The sequence below is a fragment of the Pomacea canaliculata genome, linkage group LG8 (genome assembly GCF_003073045.1).
Source record: "Pomacea canaliculata isolate SZHN2017 linkage group LG8, ASM307304v1, whole genome shotgun sequence".
Classification (NCBI taxonomy): domain Eukaryota; kingdom Metazoa; phylum Mollusca; class Gastropoda; order Architaenioglossa; family Ampullariidae; genus Pomacea; species Pomacea canaliculata.
The window spans coordinates 22,768,899-22,781,996 of NC_037597.1; the positions used below are offsets into that span (position 1 = coordinate 22,768,899).

A 13,098-nucleotide genomic window follows, 5' to 3' on the forward strand; every position below is an offset into this window, starting at 1 on the left:
GTAGATATGTATGCACTCAAATGTACTTAGTCTTTTACCTTTGCGCTGAATCAGCTTCAAGATGCTACTTTGAATGCATGCTTAGTTTTATTTTCTTCCATGCTGTTGTTGCTGTGATATATCAATTTAATTGTCATTTGATGTTTCAGGTGGAAGACAACCCAGGGAAGCTCCTCGGGTAATGAAAACATAACATTCACATACAGAACTGTAGTTAATGAGTCACTGAAGCGTTTCTAAAAAGTAGTAGTAAGTATGGCAGAGATAAGAATACAACAGAAGACAGTATGAAAAAGGGGTTATGCAGAAGAAGATTGTGACATATTGGCGCACTTTGTTGACAAAAGTAGACAAAGTCCGAGTGCATCATTCGAACTAGCTTGTCTACTACTAACTTCATCTTCACCCTTAGTCAACTTCTAGAGAATTGCAGTTGACACTGTACATGGTTTTCAATCATCTCACCAAAGCGTTTGAAAAACTCTCTTGCTGCTCCTGCACTTTTCAGGATTTTCATTGCCCTAGTTACATAGAATTGTATCGAATAAAGTTGATTTTAACCAATGAAATCTAGAGTATTTTGATTGATGTATGTCAAATCAAACCATCTTTCTTTTTCAGGGAGGCAGAGGTGGTCCTCCACCCACTGGCGCCGACGGACTAGGTAAAAAAAATGTTTTGCCATTTATTTAAAAAAAATTGATTATAATTAGAAACAATTAATGAGTCCTCTCCCACCGACCATGTTGAATAAGAAAAGGCAAATAAAATGTAAACAAACTTCCATGCAATTACTCATTATCTATCTACGCATTTTAATATATTGTTTAAAAGGGTCAAATGTTCAACATGTTTGGGCTAAAAGCAAATATATGTATTTTTTTCAAGAAACGGATGGGGTTTTTTTTATTAAAAGAGCTAATAATAATCACTGATACTTTCTATTTTCTTAATGCTTGATTTTTTTTTTAAACAAAGCTCTTCCACCACCAACTGGTCCTGAGCCAGCAGGCGATGTCCCACCACCACGAGGTAAATTTCAATTTTTTTTACCTTAGTAATAATTTCTCCTACTTTCACCCTGACTCACAGAGTACAGTCGCTCATCTTTATAACCTCTGGTTTGAAATAAAACACGGAATCCGTTTTATATTCTTAGTTCAAATTCATGTTTATCATGATGGCTTTGCTATGGAGTTTAACCGAACATTTTCTTTTTCAGACGGAAGACAAGGCAGGCGGGGTCCCCAGGTAATAACACGATTAACTGTATATAGGACGATAGAAAATGAAATAAATTTGTGTACTTTTTTAACTTAAAAAAACCAGGATTAATATTATTGTGATTTGCAATAATAAGTGGATTTTGCTATTCTACCACACAAAGTTTTGACATCTGAAGCCTTTTAAAGTGTGTATGTGAAAACAAACATTCTACTTTTCAGGGAGGCAGGGGAGGTCCTCCACCGACTGGTGCTGATGGACTAGGTGAGACCAGATTTTTCCAATTAGTCCTTAAAAACTTGTTTACGATAAACACCATTTCATACTTCTACTCCTGGTGGTTATGTTGAATTATGAAAAAAACAATTTATCAAAGAATATGCTATACAAATGGTAAAGTTTTAAAGTCCTATTGGTTTGATATCCTACAAGTGTAATATGCCTGTTCTAAAGGCACACTTTTAAGAGGAAAAACATAAAATATTCCGTTCTATTTTTATATTTATACTGTTTTTTTTTTTAAAAAGTTCTTCCACCACCGACTGGTCCCTTGCCAACTGGCGATGTCCCACCACCACGAGGTAAAGACTCACTTCAGTATTTTTATCTCAAACTCGAAATTTTCTCCTTACTTTCTCTCTCTCTCTCTCATGTTGTACAGCCGCATTTTCACCTAAGCAGCATCACTATTCCTACCTGTCTACCTCGCTGTAATGGATGTGGAGGTGTTCAATCACGTGTACTCAGTCGCATACCCTAAATTTTAGTCAGTTTTCATGACAGCTGAAACAGTTTTGAGATGTTACTTAAATGCATTTTAAGGTTTCCTTTTCGTCTTTGTAGCTTTGCTATGGGGAAGATTTAATTTTTTTATTGTTTGCTGTTTCAGTTTGAAGACAAGCCTAAGGAATTTCGGTAAGAATTTTAGTAACATTTAGTATCATTCTACTTGTTAAAGAATTTTTTAGAAGGTTTCATAGCTTCTCTGTGTGTGTGTGTGGTCGTACCGACGGTTGGAAGTGTAATTCTGTTAGAACTTATTTTTGTATTATGAGATATGAGTGTTGTTGGTTTTGTAAAGCACTTCATCACTACTTTCGATTAATTTTGATGATGATAGAAAAGAGTTGTGATGGTTTGTTTTCTTTCTTGTTTCAGAGAAGGATCAGCTGATGTCGGACCGTTTAAAAAAGAAGTCGATTTTTTAAAATGTCGAAGCTGATTTGTTGGAGATTTGATTGTCTCGTGTCGATTGTGACAAAAGTGCACTAAAAGACAACCAACAAAATAAAGAATCTCTCAATTCCACTTTTCCTTCGTGTTTTGTTTGTTTAAAAGACTTTTAAAGAACATATCTACCAATGTCTCTATTTGCCTCGTTGAAATCTCGTTCGTCAATTCTTATATTTTTGGTGATGTATGTTCACAAGGTGATAAAGGTTGGGTGGAAGTCTAGATTTCAGGAAGATATTTAATCAGAAAGTACACACACCTAAAATAATTTGTAAAATGGGAAGCAGAGCAATCACTCCATGTCCATCCCTTCCTGTACAATCCCCTTTTTCTGGAAAATTATTCCAAATGCCATATTTAGCAGAGCAGGTTTAAAGTTTAATTCATCACAAATCGCATTTGTTTACCTTATTTCTCGCAGTCGGTTGTTTACTATGTAGTGTTATCGGGCCCTGGTCTGAGTTTAATCAACTAATCAAAATTACAACAGACCTTAAATCGTAAGGTTTTGTTCCTCCGACAGGACGAGAGTTCACATCGTCTGCTTTCCTCTTCGGGTCGATAGTGAAACCGGAAGCGCATCTGAAGACGGAAAAATTCTTCTGGATGCAGTCCAGAGCGATATGTCCATGGTTCAATCCTCACTGCCGTGGAGAGCACATTTGAATATATTTTACCATATTTGGCTATACCTTTGAATATGCCACTTGTTCAAGAAAAATCACCTCTTACTGGCCAAACTAAGTATTATCCCCTTTCCCAATAGACATTAGTATTGATTCTGTCGCATTTAGTCTGCATGTCCGCAAATGTAGTAGAGAGAGGGAGAGAGAGAAGGGGAGAAAAATGTATGAGTGTGCGTATGTGCATGTGGGTGTGTATACAGCATATCTGTTAAACTATTACGAACTCCAGATATTTTATTCCATATTTCACTCATCAACGTGCGGAAAGTACATGGACAAGTACATCCAGCAGATGTGTTTAAGGACAGTGTAGTCAGCTTTATGCATCTCGACACATAATCCAGATAGTATAGACACTTCTGTCGTCAGACATCATGCACCTTGTGATGGCAAGCTTCTCAAATGAACCAGGTGAACGCACGCGGGCGCACGCGGGGCAGGTATAAAGGTGATGTGTTTGTACCTGGCGGGAGCGTGCCCCGACTGTTGTTGTCTCACTGTCGACAGTAGAACAAATACAATGATCACCAGTAGCTTTGTCGGCATGGGTCTGGCCCTGGTCTTCGTAGTCATTATATTTCAAGGCGTAAGTAAGACCTCCACACATATATCCTCTGTGGTCTACAACTTCTTATCATTCACTTCACCGTTTGTAGTACTTTGTTTTCGATTTTCACAAATTATGTAAACCCAAGTAATGTAAGTAATGTTTATCGAGGCTTATTTCACCCGGTGTCTGAAAAATTACTTTAGTACATGGACGAACGTAACTCGTCCTTTGCTTGTTGCTTCACTACTGCTCTCCCTTTATTTGTCAGCCATGTGTTGTAACTTTTCCAGGCACCTTCAGTGAGTGGTCGCAGCGTTCCCAGTGAGTATATTTTTTCACATAAATTTTCAGACAAAAAAAGAGAAACAAAACAAAACTATTCTGAAATCAGATTCACAAAGTACTTGGAAAACAAAGGAAAACAACTTTTTTTTTATAGGGTAACACGCGACGACCATAACAAAAATGGCGGACCTGTAGGTGGCGCGATCCGTCGTCTGCTCGCTTCTGTCGTCCGCTGTCGTCTGCTCCACACCCGACACTAATATAATGTAAAAATGAGCAGCTAGCTTATCAAACATTTTCGCTAATTGAATAATTTACAAATTAATTACATGTAACTGTTTATATTTTCAAGATCCTTCTCGCAACAACACCAGCGGAAATGAAACCAGCAACAACGTGACTAACTGTAAGTGGTGTGCAATACAATAAATACACGACAATGATTACAATAATTTCATGACAATGATTACATTACAATAATTACACTAAGTAGCCAAGAGCAAGTACGAGATATAGAATAGAGAACCAAGAAAGATTCTAGAAATTATGAAGATAAAAACAATGTAAAGCTGTTAGGTTATGCAAGGTTAGTATTGTGGGCGTGCATTTCATTTAACTTTCACAAAAAAAAAAAAAAAAAAAAAAAAAAAAAAAAAAAAAAAAATAAATCCGATCTTTTGTCTTTAACAGTATCAGTACATTTTCTGCTTATTTTCAAACAATTGTCTTACTTTTCTCAATAACCAGGTAACAATACTCAAGGAAACGGAACGAGTGGAAACTTTACTGCAGGTAAACATTGTTCAAAGAAAGCTTTGAAGATAAAATGTTAAACAATTCTATAACTCTGTAATTGTATAAAATTCTATGTAAATTTTAGTGTATACGTTGCTGACAGATGAAAGATAGAATGACAACTAAAATCACTACAGTTTAGAAACCATCATTTTCATTTTGAATTAAACCGTGTTTCAACTTTTAGGTTTAAAAACAAGCGAAGAATAAATCTTTCAAGAATATTTTCACGCCAGACGAATGAAGCCTTGTACGAAGTTGAAGAACCCTCCTTCCATTTGTAGGGCATATTAAAACGATTTCATCATGACAAAGCCCACAGTCTCTAGGTAAAAGGTTCAAGACCTCTTTTTTTCCTTTTCAGGATTTCCGTTTTGTGGAAACAGCACAGGTGGAAATAACACCAACGGAAACTTTACCTGGGGTATCTGTCAGTCCAGTAACACACACACTTCGTCATTTATGCAGTTTCCTTCTCTGTTTTGTTATCTAGAACCATCTACTCTACACTTAGAATATGTATCAATTTGTTTTTCTGATCATTACCTTTTTTACCTGTCTGTGGTTTACAGATATAATTATATTTATTTAGTGTACCTGCCCTGTAATCTGCTAAACTGAATAGTGAATATCAACAAACAATGATATAGTCAATGTCGACTGATTAATATTATTTACAAAATAAAGAGTATCTTGTCTTTCTTTCTAATTTTTTTTCATCGCCACCAGGCAACAACAGCACGAATGGAAATGGCACAAGCGGAAATGTTACTTCAGGTAGCCTTATGTCATGTACTCAGAGCTGTTGACAGTTGTGATGTTGAATGCATCGAATAACTGCTGAAAACTAATAATAAGCATTTTCCTAACATGCCCTATTCTCTAAAGCTACTTGTTGTTATTTTTCTTGCATCTTTAGTTGTACATAACAGCATCTCTATTTTTTATAATACTTTGTTGACTCTTATGCTCACTGTTTAAACTGACTTGTTTTCCATAAAATATTTATCAGCAGTTGGATTTATTTAGTGCCGACCTTAGTGCTCTGTGAGTTTAAGATACTAATTATAATCAATTAAAAAAATCAAAGATCTGAAATAATTCTAAAAACATGAACGAGTAATTAGCAAACAATTTGCGATATCGATGGGGATAACTGAAGACTTGCATGTCCACGTCTGTTTCTCAGTTTCCTCCCTTTTCTCGGTCACCAGGTAACAGCACAAATGGAAATGGCACGAGCGGAAACTTCACCTCAGGTAACTGTAAGGTGTTGATGACATGTGCAGGTCTACTGTCCTTCCCTAAAGGTCTATTGTACTGATTTCGGCGACTTATTTTGACTGGCGAAAATAATGGCTCCCTTGCATATAGCAATAACATAGTTAAATGATTAAAAGAATGTTTTGAATGTTATCTGCTCCGATAATTAATATTTATTAATATGCTTATCTCTGCTGGTTTGACAGGATAGACTAAAAGGAAGATTTAAGTATTGATAGGGTTATGTTTAGTATCCTAGGGTCACGTGTTCAAGATTTTTTTCTAGACTGTCTACTATCCCTCTCAGCACTAGCAAAATATAAAGAAATAAGGAATAAAAAGAAATACCATGAAAAAAATCAGTGTCGTATGCATACTTTTATTCACATATTTGAAATAAACAAGAAGTTATAGTCACTGTACATTGTTAACTTATCTGAATCCAGTCCGCACCATAAAATAAAAAGTCTGACAGCAGACATCCACTCAATATCTCATGTACAGAGTAGACAACACGATGCTTTACATTTTTCTTTATCCAGGTTGCCCAGGCTACGGAAATGGCACTTCAGGAAATATCACTAACGGCAACATTACCTGGTGTAAGTATCTGTCTCCGAAAATTTATTTTCTCTTTGATACACGCCTGCGTGCGTGTGCGTGCGTGCGTATGTGTTTGTGTGTGTGTGTGTGCGCGCGTGCGTGCGAGGGTCGTGTTTTAAGATTATTGATGTTTCCATTTTCCTTAAAGATCCGCAGGTTCTTGCAGCTACAACTACTCCAGGCTACATGCAGGTAAATCCATTCAACACGAGCAGCAGATCTTGTATTTCCGCTGTTTCATTAGCAAAAGGAAGAGTTCGCCATTCCTGTAACCATGTTTGATTTTGTTATGTTTTGTTCATCTGCAGGTAACGGCACTCAAGGAAATGGCACGCAAGGAAACGTGACAGCAGGTAGTCTCTCCTTGTTCACGATCGAATGTCTCTATTTACGGAATATGTCTTCTGATACTTGACTTTAATTGTTCTTGCAAGCGCGTGTATTGTTTAAAAAGTAGTTTCAAATGTCAGTCTTTCATTATGAGGCAAACAAGTGTACTTTAGGATGAAAAAGTAAAATATGTAAAGGCGCAAAAGATATTAAAATAAGCATAACATAGAAACTTGAAAGGTAGCTGAAAATGTTCATAATGTTCATATTTAAATTGTTTTGGTCTTAATGGCAGTATATGATGTGCTGGCGGTTCTTACTTCATATGTATATAATAAAATTTACTTATACTTCCACAGTTGATTTTCTTTCGAGACATTCCATACAGTAGTTTTGTGATCTTTGTATTTCTCAGGAGGCTCATCATTCGGAAACGGAACATTAGGAAATATCACTAATGGCAACATCACATGTGGTATGTACCGTACTGTTCGTGTGGTAATATTTTTCTTGTTTATGGTTAGGGGTTGGGGTCCTTCCTTTCAGTTAATATCGTTGTTGTTTTTTCCTTCGAGATTTTGTCTGTCTAGGATTTAATTAGTTCATGTCATGTTATAACGCTTGCTTGAGAAGAAATATAAGACAGCACATATTACTGAATAAATTAAAAGAACAAACAATAAACATCACTTTGACATGTTGCTCGGGGTTACTGAAAACTCATGTGTGCACGTGAGATACTCATCTCCCCTTTCTCGGTCACCAGGTAACGGCACTAACGGAAACGGCACGAGCGGGAACTTCACATCAGGTACCTGTGACGTGTCTGTTATTTGGAAAAATGTTCCTATTTATATATTTGGAGAAAAACATTGATGAAGAAAGAAACAGTCTGTATGGAATGTGATTTGCCCCAATGATCAAGCATTAGTGTGCGTTGTTCTGCTGACCTAAAAATGATAATAATTTCACTTTCCCACCCAACCTGACAAAGATATCTTGGCCCAGCAAAATAAACTTAGTATTTCGATATTTTGAGTAAGGAAATAGAAACATTGTTTTATTAATACTGTACACTTACTTTCAAGGTTTCGCATGTTCCGGAAACGGCACTTGGGGAAATATCACAAACGGTAATGTTTCCATTTTTCCTTATTCCTTAGAGATCCGCACATTTTTGCACAATTTCCCCAAATACAATTTCCCAGCAGATAATGTACTTCCACTGCTTCATTTATGCAAGAAGAAGCTCGTCGTCTTCATTATCCGTATTTGATTTTGTTGTATACTTTTATCTCCAGGTAACAACACACAGGGAAATGGCACTCAAGGTACTGTGACACCTGGTAATGTTTTTTTGTAAACTATTGAATATTCGTATTTGGAATATGTCTGTATGTCACATGGCTTTGATCGCTCCTCTCGTGTAAATGTGTGTTTTGTTTCAACAATATTTGATTTATGTCAGCCTTTTATTATCAGAGAAACAAGTGTACTAAAGGATGAAAAAGTAAATTATGAAAAGGCATAAAGGCATAATAAGATAAATAAAAAGGAAACTTGTAATGATTCTGAAAGGATAATGTTGATTTGAATTGTATTTGTCTTTATATCATAGTCTGATTTGTTGGCCGTTTTTACAGTATGTGTATAAAAGAAAAGTTACTGGTACTTCCATATTTCCTTTTTTGGGGGAGACATTCCATACAGTAGTTTTAAAGATTACAGACAGACAAATGATCTTTGTATTTCTCAGGAGGCTCATCATTCGGAAACGGAACCTTAGGAAATATCACTAATGGCAACATCACATGCGGTATGTACCTCACTGTTATTGTGGTGATATAGTTCTGTCTTTCTATTTGAACCCATAGTTTCTATCTGGTAATCTTATGACTGCAGTTTGTCTGTCTATGAGTTCCTGACAGTCCCGTTTGTCTGTGTGTTTGTCTATGTTGTTTTATATCTGTCTGTTTAAGTGTCCCTGTCAGCAATGTTTATATGTGTGCTATAAAGTCAGTCAATGTTTCAGGGTTTATTTTTCTCAGTCTTATTTTCTTCTCTTGTCAGTTTGCTTATCTTTGTGTTTATTGTTTCAGTTTATATGTTTTTCCTTTCATGTCTGACTTCCTTAGTTTCATTATATGTCAGGTTCATGTCTGTCTCTCTTTTTTCTGGATCGTTAGTTTGCCAACAATGTACCTGTAAAATGCATGCTCGCTGAATCGATAAGTTAAATAAGAATCAAAACAACACATACTACTAAACAATGGGAATAAATAACAATTCCCTCGCCATATTGATCGGGATTACTGGAAACTCGCGGGTGCTTGTGATATACTATATCTGGAATTCTTTTCTCGTGCATCAGGTAACGGCACTAACGGAAATGGCACGAGCGGGAACTTCACATCAGGTACCTATGTCGTGTCTGTGAAACAGCAGTTCCACTTAGTTGTCATGTTTTAAACAATTGAAATATTACTAAATGTATTTTTCGCTTGACTACTTCTCAATAGTAGGAAAAATATTGTCTATGTAATTAAACATTACATAAACCATGATCAGAGTGACTGTATTGTCATTGGCTCCATATGATTGGGTATTAATACATTTTGACCTCCTGATAGGTACACAAAGATCAAAGAGTTATTACCGCATGTTTCTACCTTACCTAACAAACATTTCTGACAAAGCGGAAATTAACTCATTATTTCGATGTATCCAGTAGTTACCTAGAAACATTGCTTAATCAATGTTTATTCACTTTCATGCCAGGTTTTGCGTGTTCCGGAAATATCACAAACGGTAATATTCCATTTTTCCATTTTCGTAAAATATCCATAGTTTCTTGCACTTGACATTACATTAAACTACAGACCAATCCATACAATATCAACAGCAGACCTTGTATTTCCGTTGTCTTATTTAAGCATAAGAGCCTCCTTATTTTTTTTATTTTTTTCAAACCGTCTATAATTCTGTTGTTTTTCTATCTTCAGGTAACATCACTCAAGGAAACAGCACGCAAGGAAACGTGACAGCAGGTAGTCTTCTCTTGTAATTGATGGAATATTTGTATTTGTGGAATGTATTTATATGATATCTGACTTTGTTCGTGCTACTGTCTGTATTGCTTTAATTAGTCTTTTAAAACTTCAGCTTCTTCCCTATTATTTAAAAATTGTACCTTAGGATAAAAAAAATTTGAATAGGCATAAAATGTATTAAAATAAAAATATATTAAATAGGTTGGAGTACGAAAGGCTAATGTTGATCGTTCAACTGTTTTTGTTTATTAGGTCAGCACTGCAGTTTGTTGTCTGTTATGATGTTAATGCATGGAATATATTTTACTGATACTTCAAAACATGCTTTTCGTCGGGAAACACTTGACAGTAGTTTTGGAGAGTCGAGAAATAGCCTAACGGTCTTCATATTACAGGATACCCGCCATTCGGAAACGGGACTTTAGGAAATATCACCAATGGCAACATCACATGCGGTATGCACCTCGATGTTCTTGTGGCGATAATGTCTTTCTGTCTTTGCCCCTGTAGTCTCTGTCTGATATTCCTATCACTGCAATTTGTCTATCAGTTCCTGACAGTTAGTTTGTTCGTTTTTGTGTTTCTGTCACTCTGTGTGTGCCTGTCTTAGTGTCCTTGTTAGAAAAGTTTGTGTTTATTTACATCATTGTCTGTCTGTATTATAATGTCAGTCAATGTTTTTCTGTCTGCATTATATCGTCAGCGATGTTTGTCTGTATTATGACAACAGTAGTATTTGTCTGTATTAAAACATCAGTCAATAGCTGATGGGCTTCTTCTCCGTGTCTGTCTTCTCTTGTCAGTTTGTTTAATGTTACGTTGATCGCTCAGTTTATATTTTTTCCTTCCTTTAATTTCATATCATGTTCATGTCTGTCTCTTTAGTTTTATGTGTATCTAATGTTGTTTTTTTGTGCGCATTTGTTGAATATTTGTTTACTAATTCCCTGACTGAGTCGAAGACAACACATGATGCTACACAATTAGAGTAACTGAGTAATTGAAAATAGTAAATAACAAACATTTGATCGGGATTACTGGAAATACACTTGCGCACGCGAGTTTGTTGATTTTCCTTTCTCGGTCATCAGGTAACGGCACTAACGGAAATGGCACGAGCGGGAACGTCACATCAGGTACCTGTGACGTGTCTGTGACGTGTGGAGGTTCTAGTCTGTGACAGAGTAGTTTCACATATTTCTCACGATGATTAAATAAGAGTTTTGTATTGAAGGCACTTTTCAATTGTCTAGTTTTGAAGAGTGGGGAAATGTCTTTATTACATTAATTAGAACATAAAGTTAATGAGAAACACAAGGGTCTGAAATTTTATCGGTGGCCCTGATTTAGTGAACATAGAAACATTGCCTAATTAATGTTTATTTGCTTGTTTTTAAGGTTTCGCGTGTTTAGGAAACGGCACTTCCGGAAATATCACAAACGGTAATATTCCATTTTTCCATTTTCCGTACGTATTGACAGGTTCTTGCACTTAAATTTACCCCAAGATATAAATGAATCTATACAATATCAGTAGAAAAAACTTATTTTTTTATTGTAAGTTTCCTCATCCGTCTAAACACCTTTTGCCATTAGTGTCACTGGACCTCAAGCTAGTTTATATGTCACAATAAATTATCGTACAGTTATGTCTATCGTCCACATACCCAGAACATAAATCACACTGCCTGACCTTTCCTCTACCTGGAGGCTTTTGCTTATCTTGGCGTGTTCATGGTTTGCTCTGTTAGTTTTTTTGCAAAATCAAGTAAACTGTCCTATGTCTGCTTGAGCGAGTAAGTGAGAAACTAACAGACAGGTGAAGAACACCCTTACACCATATGGTCTGGGACTGAAAACACGAAACTACACAAAAAGTAGAAATGTACACACACTTATATTTGGCAGTGCGCGGCTGTGGATGCACTGACTCCAGGTGCAGTATGAGTGAGTTCATCTGCCCGTGAGTCAATGAGTCAACAAACGGCTTCCATTTTCTCCAGTTTCTATATCCGTCTATCTATGCCTGTCGTGATGTCTTACATTTGCAGTGTACTTTCAATAATTTTTAATTCTTCTCTCATGTCACTTAGGTAACAACACTAACAGAAATTCCACGAACGGAAATTTTCAATCAGGTAAACGCTTCAATAGTTTAAATAGTTTAAGAATGTTAAGATTAATGACTATTATTAAAATTGTATTTTTTGTGTTTTGGGCGAGTTTTCATGCTGTAGTTTCCTTTTCTCCCCGGAATAGCACACGTGATCTTTGCTACACACCATCTTGATCGTCCTCTCGGTTTTTAGGAGAGGCACTCCCCTACTGTCAAAATGGCGCCACCCCCGTGGTAGTCGCGGAGGAACTCTTCTGTATCTGTCCGCAAGGCTTCGTGGGACTTCGCTGTGATATCAGGATCCCTGCCCAGAGGCGGGCATCGCGCACAGGTCGCGAGGCCAGGCTCAGCATCCCGGACATGCGCAAAAAGTACGACAATTAGTCACGTGACAATCAGTCTAGAATATTTGCCCTCCTCCTCCCTTCCTGTCTCGCTGATGCTTCATTTAAACGTCTGTGCAACAGGAGAAGTTCAACTATTGTCCATCACAGCATTTTATACACACACACACGCAAACACACACTTGATCACGCATACACACATACACGCACGTGCACGCATATATATAAACAAATATATGTATAAACACATATAATGTAGATATATAACACGAATGGAATAATTGCTACAAAAGAGATGTTTCAACACCTTTAAATATTTATTTATTCGTTCTTCAGGTAGATGACTATTTGGCAATTTTATGAGGACGTCAGTCATCGCCGCGTTCAGATCTTCTCTGAATTAAGTTTCATGAACGTTTATGTTAGTGTTACATACATAAAAGTATGTTTCCACCATTTGAAAGTTGTGGGTTCTTCTGTGAACCGCATGAAGCCAGGTCTTTTGCGAGGGAGAAGAAACAGTTTGCCTTTGTGTTGGACATGAATAAAGCATTGCTAAAAGACGTGTTTGGAATTGTATTTTTGCGAGAATATTTTTACTGATATAAATATTAGCTGC

At 36.5% G+C, this 13,098-nt stretch overlaps 2 protein-coding genes across 51 annotated transcripts in view; both read left to right on the forward strand.

The window, feature by feature from the left end:
* The window catches only part of LOC112569802 (basic proline-rich protein-like), a 44,593-nt gene that overhangs the window by 22,450 nt on the left and 9,045 nt on the right, over positions 1–13,098 (forward strand). For 37 of the 43 annotated variants that reach the window (XM_025247729.1, XM_025247733.1, XM_025247735.1 and 34 more), the window contains 8 exons: positions 150–178; positions 622–664; positions 979–1,032; positions 1,223–1,251; positions 1,446–1,488; positions 1,752–1,805; positions 2,114–2,139; positions 2,383–2,532. In XM_025247729.1, coding sequence (XP_025103514.1) covers positions 150–178; positions 622–664; positions 979–1,032; positions 1,223–1,251; positions 1,446–1,488; positions 1,752–1,805; positions 2,114–2,118 — 257 coding nt within the window. In that variant the 3' untranslated portion in view covers positions 2,119–2,139; positions 2,383–2,532. Of the gene's footprint in view, positions 1–149; positions 179–621; positions 665–978; positions 1,033–1,222; positions 1,252–1,445; positions 1,489–1,751; positions 1,806–2,113; positions 2,140–2,382; positions 2,533–13,098 lie in introns of those variants that run through there. The other 6 variants (XM_025247747.1, XM_025247772.1, XM_025247748.1 and 3 more) reach the window with 4 other exon arrangements.
* LOC112569805 (N66 matrix protein-like) lies at positions 3,602–13,043 on the forward strand. 8 transcript variants are annotated; one of them, XM_025247775.1, is made up of 23 exons: positions 3,603–3,729; positions 3,984–4,014; positions 4,331–4,384; positions 4,726–4,770; positions 5,138–5,197; positions 5,503–5,550; positions 5,988–6,032; positions 6,579–6,638; positions 6,948–6,992; positions 7,385–7,444; positions 7,736–7,780; positions 8,058–8,102; positions 8,271–8,315; positions 8,726–8,785; positions 9,341–9,385; positions 9,748–9,777; positions 9,972–10,016; positions 10,415–10,474; positions 11,111–11,155; positions 11,418–11,462; positions 12,113–12,157; positions 12,329–12,506; positions 12,816–13,043. In XM_025247775.1, exons 1-23 carry the CDS (start codon positions 3,664–3,666, stop codon positions 12,817–12,819), a joined length of 1,206 nt encoding a protein of 401 aa, XP_025103560.1. In that variant the 5' UTR covers positions 3,603–3,663; the 3' UTR covers positions 12,820–13,043. The 8 variants fall into 8 exon arrangements, with proteins under 8 accessions (XP_025103563.1, XP_025103562.1, XP_025103560.1 ...); XM_025247776.1 differs by having other exon boundaries at positions 8,271–8,300; XM_025247778.1 differs by lacking the exons at positions 9,748–9,777; positions 9,972–10,016; positions 10,415–10,474; positions 11,111–11,155 and having other exon boundaries at positions 3,602–3,729.

Excerpts from the sequence above, each read along its gene's own strand:
- LOC112569805 (XM_025247775.1), top strand. The coding sequence starts at position 3,664 with ATGATCACCAGTAGCTTTGTCGGCATGGGTCTGGCCCTGGTCTTCGTA. Across the intron at positions 4,771-5,137 it reads GAGTGGAAACTTTACTGCAG|GATTTCCGTTTTGTGGAAAC; the intron begins GTAAACATTGTT and ends TTTCCTTTTCAG. Across the intron at positions 10,475-11,110 it reads CAATGGCAACATCACATGCG|GTAACGGCACTAACGGAAAT; the intron begins GTATGCACCTCG and ends CTCGGTCATCAG.